Source organism: Otolemur garnettii, unplaced genomic scaffold (genome assembly GCF_000181295.1).
Source record: "Otolemur garnettii isolate 467f Iridium unplaced genomic scaffold, OtoGar3 scaffold00035, whole genome shotgun sequence".
Taxonomy (NCBI): domain Eukaryota; kingdom Metazoa; phylum Chordata; class Mammalia; order Primates; family Galagidae; genus Otolemur; species Otolemur garnettii.
This window is the reverse complement of record NW_003852430.1, coordinates 1246329-1258737: the sequence shown is the minus strand read 5'-3', so window position 1 is coordinate 1258737 and position 12409 is coordinate 1246329. Positions and strand designations below refer to the sequence as shown.

General features: G+C 44.7%; 1 protein-coding gene across 1 annotated transcript in view; it reads right to left on the bottom strand.

Annotated features, from left to right (window-relative positions):
• Positions 1 to 43: 43 nt before the first annotated feature.
• PAQR8 (progestin and adipoQ receptor family member 8) overlaps positions 44 to 12409 on the bottom strand; it is a 42519-nt gene continuing 30153 nt past the window's right edge. The window contains exon 2 of the mRNA XM_003789641.3: positions 44 to 2431. Within this exon, the coding sequence (XP_003789689.1) occupies positions 1319 to 2383 (1065 nt within the window). The 5' untranslated portion in view covers positions 2384 to 2431 and the 3' untranslated portion in view covers positions 44 to 1318. The remainder of the gene's footprint in view (positions 2432 to 12409) is intronic.

Sequence of the window (12409 nt, the reverse complement as noted above, 5' to 3'; positions counted from 1 at the left end):
ACAGCCTCCTTCACTGGATTGGTGCAGAAGTCAATCCTCAGAGAGGGCTGCGTGGCCAGAAAACACCAACTGCAAGTACCACCTATGCCACAGAAGCTGCTGGCTGCCAGGGTCCGGAGCACTTCTGCTACAGGGTGCCTGGGTCACACCTTCTCACTCAAAGGAGACATTGGGGACCACTCCACAGTGAACACACATGCTTGCTTGTCTTGGACTTGATTATTTTGAAGCGTTCTTCTCTAAGCTGAAGCAGAAGTGTCTGCCTGAATGGGCAGAGTTATGCAGGTCCTTCATCAGGCAGCATCTGTATAGGAGGCTGGATCTTGGGTTCCTCTTGAATAATTAGATCTCTAGAGGGACCCTGAGAACCAGTTCATCCTACTAAGGACTTTTTAACACACTAGTAAAATCTGGAGATGATTCCCTGGAGCAATCTCCAGATCTCCTAGCCCTTATAGCTCTCAAGTAACCTGCAGTCCACAAGTATAAAATAGAAGGGTCCCATGACATCAGACAGCATCCATCCTTGTTGGCTGGGCCTCCAGGTGGCTCTTGGCACTGTACTTTCTAGTACCATTGACGTTAATATATGATAATAAGCTTCCTGAATGTCCACACAAATCCAAGCACTTCCTACACTGCTTCCTGGTCCTTTATATTATCATGCAAGGTCGGGATGGGCATGAACAGCACTTCAGAGGAAATGGCCAGGCACACAGTCATCTGAGATAAAGGTCACTGTTATAGTGGATGAGAGAAGAGGGATGGGAATCAGATGAGCTGAGTAATTCATTATGCCTATGAGTTTCACCAATTCATCTTGAAGATTCTGAATTTTTCTCCCTGGACAATCCGAAATCCAAAGGAAATAGGTCCTCGGGTTAGTTTATTCAATGCATTTCCCCCAAACCAGCATGGTAGGATGGCCATTCTAATAGGGTGCCACCTATTTATTTTCCAGTCCAATTTTATTATCCATTTGCCTCTAGGACTTGCCCCTGGAGGCCACAGTTAGAATTCTGCTAAATTTTCAGGCATAAAGATGGTTCTCCTTAATTCAGTGTCCCTTGAATCTCAACCAAAATCTCTTCCCTTCCTGTGCTGTGTAGGACTATGCTCCAAAAGGGAGAGGAAAACCTTTATTGATAACAACAAAACTCCTGAATCCTTTGGCTCTCAAATACTGCAGTATAGCATATCTTGGAAATACATATTAACTTAACAGCCAACGCTTAAAGGTAAAAAGTCAACTTCTATTGTATCAAGTTTTCTGCCAATCACCACAGGCTGCCTGCACAGCTTGCCCCACTGGCCAGCTTCAGGAATCCTTCTTGGTCAGTCTGGCCTTGACTTTGTGCCTCAGGAGGGCAGCAGTGGCAGCACTGCAGGTTGCCAAGAAGAAGAAAGAGAGGCAGGCCATATAGACAGACAGGGGCCCATGGCGCTGCAGGAAGATCTCCCGCCGCGCCTGGTAGTCCAGGAGGATGGCCTCCAGCTGGGAGAGCGTGCAGATGGACAGAAACGCATGGAAGATTTGGTGTCCATGGCCCACGATGTCACAGGAACCCGGGAAGTACTTCTCAGGCACCGGGCAGGAGAAGAAGTAAGCGCTGACCAGAAAGAAGAGGATCTGGAGGGTGTGGTACCAGGCTGCCTGCTCCTGGCAGCCAGCCAGGTGGCAGAGAGCCACGCGGTGTGCCACAGGGCTGATGTCCAGAACGAAAGCCAGCCCTGCGGGCACCACTTGGCAGATCTTCCTCATGACTGGGTAAGGCCTCCGGTAACGGTACTTGGCATAGCAACAGCCGGCACAAGACAACCAGCCGCAGAAGGCAGCTGCTGGCAAGAAGAAAAGCCAGAACCGCTCGTACCAGGCCTGGTCGGAGCTGTAGAAGAAGTGGGCCAAGGCGCTGCCGTACTGGTACACGCTCACGCCGACATAGTCCACGAAGTAGAAGGTGTAGTGGGAGAGCTCGGACTTGGACTGCAGCAGGTGGGCCAGCAGGCTGCAGGTGAGGTACGTGATGGAGGACAGGATGAAGAGCAGCAGCGGCAGGGAGTGCGGGGCAGCCCACGGCAGGGCCTCGGTCTCCGCGAAGGCCCAGAAGCGCAAGAGCACGGCCAGGGCCGCCAGCAAGTGGGTCCACACGTTGACCACCTCGTTGTGTTTCTGAAATAGGCTGAAGAAGTAGTAGCGCCACTCGTGCCCGGTGGGCCGGTAGCCGGTGTGGATGTAGGGCTCGCGGAAGAGCTGCGGCACGTCGCTCTCCGGGACCGTGCAGGGCATCTTGGGCAGCCCGTCCTCCAGGATCTTGGGCAGCCGGCGCAGCTGCTGCCCGCTCACCGACAGGGTGCTCAGGCGCTCCAGGATGGCGGTGGTCATGGCTGCGCCTGCCCGCCTGTGTGGCCTGGTGTAACCAGGGGGTGCAACCTGCAGAAAGAGAAGGAAGATTGACAAAACCACAGTGAGACACCAGTGCAGCCAGATGACCGAGGAACTGTGGCCGCCTTAACGCAACGCGGTTCTCGAGGGCAGTAGGGGGAGCTGGCCACTGCAGATGGCTGCGCCAAAGCTAATTTTCTTCTGTGCAGTGATGGACATGGACCAAGATCATTAACTGCCCTAACATGCTGATTCTGTACCTACTACAAACTACAGAGTGAGGCTAAGTCACATCTTGTAAAATGGAAATGTCAGCTACCCTAATATGAATCCATGATATCAGTGACTTAATGACTTTCAAGATATAATGATATCTACAAGGCAAGTAGGTGACCTTTAAAGGCTACTGGGTTTTCTAGGTATTGCCAAAATGTAATCATCAGACAGGCTCTAATACCATGAAATATTATAAATATTATGTTGAAACAGAAGAATTATAAATGTAGACATTACTAATGATAACCTATACATCTCTAGCACTTAGCTACCTTAAACCATCTGCTAATTTCATTGGTAACTTAAAAATCTGAAGTAAGCAATACTGAACCTTAAGTTAGAGACAGGTAAATGATTCACCAGTTAGGTTGGTAAAGATCAATGTATATCTGGGATACTTCAACAGTTAACATGTGGCTAAATTTAACATAAAATCTAATTGCAGAGATTGTTTTTCTTTTTCTTTCTTTTCTTCTCTCTCTCTCTCTCTCTTTTTTTTTTTTTTTTGGTTTTAATTATGGTCCTGAAAGCAAACAGTTTTGGATTTGCCTCTCCTGGATAACTACATCTGTACTCAGTGAACCCCCAGTGTCAGAAATGCTTAATTTACACTTGGCATTTCTAAGTGACTAATGAGCCAGATGAGCATAGCAATTATTTCAGAAAATATTTCATTAAGTTGCTGCAAAATTTTATACGGAGTTGCTAGGGAAAGAAATAGATTCTGAGCATATCTGCATTACCCTCTGTATTTATATTTCTCAAACGTTTTTCTTCAAACAAGTTCAATATCTGATTTACCTAAATGGCCCCCTTCTTTCAAAGACCCTCAATTAGGAGAGATACCATATGTGCTGCTCCGGGTACGACTAATTTTAGCACAGAAAATGTAATATTGCTATTCACACTTCTTAATCAATACTGAAAGAGAAAATAGTCTAATCAGGTTAAAAAAAAAAAAAGGTAGGGCATGGTAGCTAATAAAATGTGAAAGAAGTTCAGAAAGAGGTAGAGTCAAGCCCTGGCCTTGTCACTTCCTGGGTGACCTCGGGCAAGTTACAAAACTCTAAGCCTCAGCTTCGTTATCTATAAAATAGGGGTGATAATTCTATATTTGTACAGGTTATTGCGATGGCTAAGTGAGAGAAACTGAAACATGAAGTGCTTAGCACTCTGCCTGACCCAAGATAGGTGTTCAGTAAATATAAAGCACTACTGTTATTTTTATTACTATGAACTGGGCTCTGAGGTCGGCAGTAGGGACCAGGATATAAAGACTGATAAGAGAGGCTCTCTGCCTTTCAGGAGGCCACAGGCTACTAGGGAAACAGAAATGTAAAGGAATCAAGAGAAAAATGAGCAATAAGTGGAATAAGTGCTCCATTAGTGGCCTGTAAGGTTCAGAGGGTCTTGGCAAACACAATCAAAATAGGTGAGGTGGGGGTACCCCTTCTCCAAGCAACCTGTGAACTGACTCTTGAAGAAGTCAGAGTTTCTAAGAAAAGATAAAGGAGGGAAGGGACTTTCAGGCAGAGGTCAAGGTCAAAGAACTTTTGCCAAGATGTGGGCTTGGAAAGTCCAAAGCATCTGAAGTCTAGTTCACAGTTTGACCCTGGTGCCAGAGGGCCCTGAACTCCAATCCTGAGCCCCACTGTCAACGAGCTCCCTGACTCCAGTTTTGTTGTCTGTGAAGTAGAGTTAATGACAGGGAAGCTGCCTCACAAGGCTGAGTAAGAACTATATGATATGATGCCTGTAAAGTGTTTAAGTGTTTGGTTCCAAGGGTGCAAAAACATTTGCCATTATCATGACCATTGTGGTGTCAGAGGAAGGAATGAATGGTTCATGAGTGGAGGGCCTACTATCCCTTCCCTACTTCGACGGCAGCTACTGTAACCCAGTTTTGAGGCATTAATTCAGCCAGCACCTATCAGGCAGTGGTCTTCTGGCAGGAACAGGCCATGAAGTAGCACTCAATATAGTAATTACAGACACTAAGAGAAGGGTATTAAGGATTATGGGGCTAGCTGGAAAGAGAAAGAGAGAGGGAGTATGGGAAAGAAAAATAAAATGATCACTCAAAACATCTTAATTCTTCTAAAAACAACTGCAGTGCTTCCACTATCAGCCAGCAGAGGGATCCGAGTGCCTGGGAGTTAAGTTCTGGATGGAGGCTTCTCTAACCCACCTCGGTGGTCAATCAGCAGGAACGGACCTGGACATGGAATAACATTTTCAGTTGTCCTATTGCTGTTAGCAACACATAATCTGGGGGAGCTAGGCTTATTTGAGTTCTGGGGAATTAAAAGTGCTCTATCCTTTAGATACAGATTCCTACCATCTCTCGTGAAGCAGAGAAGGAAATCAGATAAGATTACCAATCTGATTTAATGGATGGGAGAAACTGAGGTGAGCCAATGGGCATAAGAAGCTATAGAAGAAGGAAGATGCCCTGAAGATGCCCCCTAGTAGCCCATCTACATACTGTTTAAGATCAAGGATAATCCCATCATCTTTGGGCATCCAAACCAATCTGAGACAATTCTTGTATCTAGAGTTGAAGTGTATAATTGCACAAATCTTATTTATCTTCATATCCTTGAAATTGGGTGTCTATTGCACAGCAGTTTCTTACAAACCAACTGAATTGCCAATGATTAAAACTTTGGATTTTAGTAGTTTAATGATTGGAATGGAACACGATTCAGACCTGAGAACTAAGCAGCCTCTCTTCTGAGGGAGAAAGGACAGAATGTGATGTGCCCTTATTGTCAGGCTGCAGAAAACCAAGATTACATAGTCCTGACCGTGATGGTTTCTCCAGCCCTCGTAGCATCAACCTTCCCCCATGGGTTTACATGACAAACCTTTTTCAGAAAATTATTTCTACTTTGCTCTTTTTTTTTTTTTTGTAGAGACAGAGTCTCACTTTATTGCTCTCAGTAGAGTGCTGTGGCATTACACAGCTCACAGCAACCTCCAACTCCTGGGCTTAGGTGATTCTCTTGCCTCAGCCTCCTGAGTAAGCTGGGACTACTGGCACCCACCACAACGCTCAGCTATTTTTTTGTTGCAATTTGGCCAGGGCTGGGTTTGAGCCCACCACCCTCGGTATATGGGGCTGGCGCCCTACTCACAGAGCCACAGGCGCTGCCCTCTACTTCACTCTTAAAGAAAATAAACTAGAAAGAAGAATATAGAATTAGGAAGCAGAGAGATATAAGACCAAGAGGATATTAATTTTAACTTCAAAGGAAAAGGTATGTAGGGAAAGAAGTTAGCAGAAGCATTTCCCTTGTAAATGAGATTTTTAAAATGCAGCTTCACCAGTTTCAGGGTTTCCTTAATAACTCCATGCCCTGGAGTATGTAACCTGATACCCACAAAAGGAGCAGGTAGTCCAAGGACACAACCACCAAGGCATCCAGCTCAGAATGTGATCCTTTATCTCTCTGGGCAATGAGAGTGCAGCAAACAAGTGCTCTGTCTGCGCATGAAAAGGACTTAAGTTTTCCTTTGAAGCGTAGAGTCATGAAAAATTCTAAACTTGTTATCCTTTCCCTTAGCAACTACCTCTCCCCTTGCCATGAAATTCTCCCTTTGAGAGAAGCCAACACAGTCACACTGATAGCAATGAAGTATATCATTCTTATATCATTATTAACTTCAGAGCTGCTGTCAGGTAGGGTCTAACCTTCCCCTAAGCCAAGCCTCATTTTCACCAATCAAGAGTGGGCAGTGCTTCAGAACAGGATTCCAAGGGCTAGCTGTAAAGTTGAAGTCTGTTTTGGAGGAAGCCATATGTTGGCATCACGATGTTGATCTTCCCAGACTTCCCAGGTAGCTTGCTTCGAGCAAGGGTCCCTCCCTCATTTCTGGCCTCTGTCCCCAGGCACTCCTCCTCAAACTGATATAGCTAGCAGCTGACCAAAATGCTACCTTAGAATGTAATGCAACCTGCCTTGGGACCACACACTCAAAGCTTCTTGAATTTATGGATTCCCCAGGTCAATGGTCACTCATGCTCGGTTCAAACCTCTTTAAATAACTTTACTAAGCCGGGTGTTTTCCCATTAGCAGGAGGTCATTTCTTGTCCCTGAGCTTGTTTCAATGCTTATGTCCCCTGAGCTCTGCAGGATTCTTGGTGCTAACCAATGCCTCCTCCTTTGGCACTAGTCCTGCTACCCTTTCTGGCCCTATCTCTGTTCTCTTCTCCCACCATCTCTGTCAATTGTGGTGTTTTGAGAGTTCCACTAACTGCCCCTGTGTCCACAGTGCCTCTCACACAGGTACTGCTCTCAGGCCCTCAGCTTCAGCTAGCACTTTCATTAGCTAATCACCAAATATCCAGCCAGATCTTTCCTAGATTCAAATATATAATTTCTCTAGATGTGTGCAACTGAATATCCCATACGTACTTCAAACCCAGTATCTTCCAACCTCCCCTTCAGCCCAGACTCAACCCTTCCCCTACATCTAATCAGCCCTCTAGGCCTGCTGATTTTTTTTTCTTTTTTTGAGACAGAGTCTCTGTCTGTCTCTTGAGCTAGAGTGCAGTGGCATCATCGTAGCTCAAACTTCTGGGCTCAATAGTTCCTCCTGCCTCAGATTCCCAGAGTGCTAGGATTGCAGGTGTGAGCCTGTTGATTTCATCTCAACATTTTTAGAATCCATTCCCCTTTCCATTTGTACTGCTCTCCCTCACTTCAGGCCTTCATAATTATCTTACGTTAATGACAATAGCAGTCTCACAACTGAACTTTTTCCCTCCCCAGCCTCACAGTCCAACTTTCACTTCATTCTCCAAACGCCTTCAGGGTGATATTTTTTAAATGAAAATCTGATCCTCACTTGCCTCCTCAAAATTCCTCAGTAGCTCAGCATGATTTGTTTATAACACCAACTCTAATCCCTTAGCATGGGAACAGGCCCTTTCTCTGTTGATCTTCTTCCTATTCCAGTCTTTTCTCCCAGGGCCCACATCCCTAACCAGGGGTCCTCAAACTACGGCCCACGGGCCACATGCAGCCCACTGAGAACATTTATCCGGCCCACCAGGTGTTTTTGCTGCTGCTGCCTGTCCTGCTTAGCAGCCGACTCATCCCAGGCTACAGCCCAACCCTCCAATGGTCTGTGGGACATTGAACTGGCCCCCTGTTTAAAAAGTTTGAAGACCCCTGCCTAAGACCATCTGGGTGGCCTGGCTCATAGTACCGGAAGTTCTTCACACTTCGTCTCTCCATGCACGAATATTTAGTACCCAGTACCCAGTACCCGTAGGTCAACAACTCTTGTTCATCCTTGATATTCTGCCCAGGATCCTGCTCTACTAGGGGGATGTTTCCTAACCCCCAGATTGGTTTAGGGGTCTCCCCAACTCCCATCATATCCTGGCCTTGCCTCCCCCAGTTCCCTTCTCTCTAGGAGCCGTGATCATCAGTTTATCCCACTTATTTCCCCTTTAGCCACATGCTCCTCTAAGGGTAAGGATTGTTTAGTGCAGAAGTCCCCATGTTTGAGATGGTGTCTGGCATATGGAAGACACCTAATCATTATTTACTGAAAAGATGGCTTTGCAACAGTGGAAGGGAAGCTTGCCATGACTAGTTGCATTTTACTTCCAACCTTCTGCAGTAATATCTTTTAGGTTAAAAGCGTCTACTTAGCTCTGCACATAAGCCAGCGTATTATAGGAAGAATTTATTAATAATCTGGTAGTTCAACTCTAGAAAAAAGACGATAACCATCCCTTTTCCAAAACTAACTCCCAGGGAGATAAGCAGAGTATTCACGCAAGTACCAATGCTATGTGAAAGATTTATAGGCTTATCATGACCTGTACTGCTCATCCAAAGCTAAACTGACCAAGAGCAAAGAAGTTTTACAACCTCCACAGGCCCTCAGGTGCACAGATCTCTGCAGTTTTCAGTTACCTCTTACAATCCTCCTCCTCTTCCCCCTTCCCCTAAAATAAAAAGGAAGCTATAGGTCATACTAACTTAAGGTGGTACTTCAGGACGTTAGCCTGCCATCCTCTCTGATTCCTGGCTCTCTAGGGGGTAAACCTAAACAGTTGGCCCTAGAGTGTAGGCTCTTAACAATTATGCCCTCAAAAAATGTGCTCTAAGACTAAACCAATATTTTTTTTATGACATACAACTTCAGATATGTTGCTGCAACACTGCTTTGTCCATTAACAAAAATCACTTACTTTTGGCCTTACAAATATAATCCATACTACAAAGCTTCTCAGTTTTCTACCACAGAGTTTGTCAATCAGGTTCTAATACTTTCATGAAATGTGTATTTCATAAAATCTGAGGGGAATCTATCAGACAAATAATCCAAGCAGGTCTCAAGCCCAGATAAACATGATCAAATATTTAATGGGACTCCTTCACATTAAAGAGATATGTGGGCCAGGTGCAGTGGCTCATACCTATAATCCTAACACTCTAGGAAGCCAAGGCAAGAGGATTGCTTAAGGCCAGGAATTTGAGACCAGCTTAAGTAACATGGCAATGCCCTATTTCTACCAAAAAAAAAAAAAAAAGAGAAAAATTAGCCAAGCATGGTGGTAAAAGTATGTAGTCCCAGCTACTTGGGAGGCTGAAGCAGGAGGATTGTTTGAGCCCAGGAGTTGGAGGTTGCAGAGATCTATGATGATACCACTGAACTCTAGCCCAGGTGGCAGGGTCTCCAAAGAAAAAAAGAGAGAGAGATGCAGTTCACTGGGGCTAGCTTTAAAGAACTGAGATGTTCCAATCATAACCTTGAAGACTGAGGTCATTTATCACCCTGCTGGTGGAAAGTACACTGCCGCTGAAAAAAATCCCTGAATTCTGCTATGCATATAGCATGCTATCTAAAGAGTTCTCCCAGATTAACAAAGTAGAAAAGTAAATAAAAGCTCCATGTTTAAGAAATTGGCATAAATGGGGACTGAAAACATTTTGTCTGGATACAAAATAGAAGCTCAGCAAAGCAGTGGTGTACCCTGACCTATTTTGAAGACCTATGTGAATGTACCACACATTTCAAGGAATAGCTGATTCTCTGAAAAAAACATTGGGCAAGAAATTATAAGCTCCAGCTCTACCGCTAACGATGTAACTTTAGGAAAAGCACTCAACCGTTTCATGCCTAAGGAACTCTGTCCATCAAGTGGGGGTATAATTTGTAGAAACCCTAACACTCTAAAATTTTGTGATTTATCTAGGCTATGTTTTGCTTTGTACTGAATATCAATCTGTGTGATGAAATCACCAACAAACAAACCCTGTGACATCAGCTCATGTTGCTATGTATGGGACTCACACAGATGGCAGGAAGGTGGCCTGCTGGTTACTGGATGGAGTACAAAGAGTGGCAGAATTTCCATCAAAGAGGGTAGAAGAAATGCTTCCAGAATCCACAGAAGCCGAGCCTCACACATCACTGCACAGCCATAAATGGCTGAGAACAACAGCCGAAACAGCTTGGTGTCCATTTTTAAGGACCAGAACCATGCTTTGGGCAGCCTTTGAGACAGAAGGGGAGTTGGAAACAGTCTCAGATGCCTCCAGGATCTCTATAGTCATTCATCAAGTGGGAGACCTCTGGGCCTATACTGGTCTTTGTAGCCATATCTGCCAAGAATCATACCACTGTTTATGAAGTCATATTTTAAAGAGTAGTACTACCAGCAGAATCCTATTATTAGCTGAGATAATTTTAATATGGATTCAGATTCACTGATGGTCAACGTATATTTCCCCCTCACCTATGTCCTCAAGGCCACGTGTCACCCTCCAGATCCCCAAGTGCAGGCCCTCAACTGCATCCAGACTTCACAGAACACATTCCTCTACTAAAAGGATTTGCTTTGTCAAATTTGGAAGTCACTCAGAAGGTTGCACCTGACGATCTAGAAGGTCACATATGGGCCCAAAGCACAGGTTCCCCACCTCTAGATCATCCATGTTCAAAAAAGATTTCTTAAATAATGAATGAAAGGCATTGTTAGAAAGAAGAACCAAATTAAAAGTATGTGTCCTGTTTTCACAAACGTTTAAACATGGTGCAGAAAAAGCATGAAAGTGCATGTAATCAAAACACCTACTACTAAGGGGTGGGATTATGGGCAATTTTACTTTTCTTCCAGGGTAGATACTGTCCCTATAGTACTTTTTAATAATGAACATTTACTACTTTTATAATTTACAAAATAAGGTTATTGCTATTCTGCAAATAGGAATATCTGACATAAATATGCAAAAATTGGCAAAACATCCTTAATTGGTAAGATAGACAGTAAGATGCCCACTACAAATGCCCCAGCATTGCAAAGGAATATATACATATTTGCATTATTCTGTGGGTTTTGAGCTAGACTAGTTAACATACCATACTAATAAAATTATTAGGAGCAATCTAACTATACTTGCCATAACATTAGCTAATGGTCATAGCGGGGTTAAAGAGAAAAAATACATATAACATCCTCTGGTAACACTGCAATCACCTTCTCTTAGACTGGGAGTCTGTGCACATGATATTGTCAAAAGATTTTCCCCACAGCACACAGACCCCAATGGCCTTCATAAACAAGTCAAATCCCGTAGGTGTGTGGTATGGCTGAACAATGCCTATAAAACAGGTAAGGTACATGGGTGTGCCACCCATATGGCAAGTACATTTGTCACCTTCTGGGCTCAGTGATCTTCCTGCCTCTGAATCTTTTCTTCTATGGATTCCTGTAATATTCATAAGAGGGGAAAGAAAAGGCAAACCTTAATTTGCTGCTGTGCCCCCAGGGGAGATGAGCAGAGCATATGCACATTTCCTCTGAGTGCCTTTCTCTTACCCAGCTGGAACCTGCTAGCTCGGCTTCCTTCCCATTCTCTACTGTCACTTCCTATAACTCACACATCTCATTCCATAATGCATCGTTACAAACACAGAATGCACATGCCACGTGGAATAAACAGTATCAGGGCTTCATCTGTCATGTGGAGAAGTCAGAGGAACTGGGAACAATTTAGAAGGACACACTGAGTGGTGAAGGCCGATCAACAGGACAACAGGTGGGAGGATCATTTTCTTGCCAGACTTCTCATTTGTGTAAAGGTAAACTCTGTGGGCTGAAACTCCCATTATCAAAGCATAGAGACAGGAGTCTTCCTGAGCTTTTCCATATGATCCATCTGCATTAGTAGGTGTGGTTTGATGTGACTTCATGCAGTCTCCACCTGATCTAGCCTTCATCAGCCCGAAGCTTCATCACCAATTGGTAAACCTGCTGGGACCTGGGTCAGCCCAGGGGGACCTGAAGAGAGCTATCCATTTCTCCTGGCAGGAAATCAATCTTGCAAACTGTCCTTTCCTTACTACAGTGATTTTCAACCAGTGTGCCATGGCATACTGGTGGGCCATAAAAGGGTCTTGGTGTGCTGCAAAAATTTTTAAAAGATCATTCATTAAATTATTTTTGAAAAAAGTTCAAAGCACAGGTTCGGCGCCTGTAGCACATTGGTTATGGTGCCAGCCACATACACTGAGACTGGCAGGTTTGAACCCAGCCCAGGCCAGCTAAACAACAGCGATGACTGCAACAAAAACACAGCCGGATGTTGTGGCCAGGCGCCTTTAGTCCCAGCCACTTGGGAGGCTGAGGCAAGAGAAAAGAGTTGGAGGTTGCAGTGTGCTTTGACTCCATGGCACTCTACCGAGAGTGACAATAGTGAGACTCTGATTCAAAAAAAAAAAAA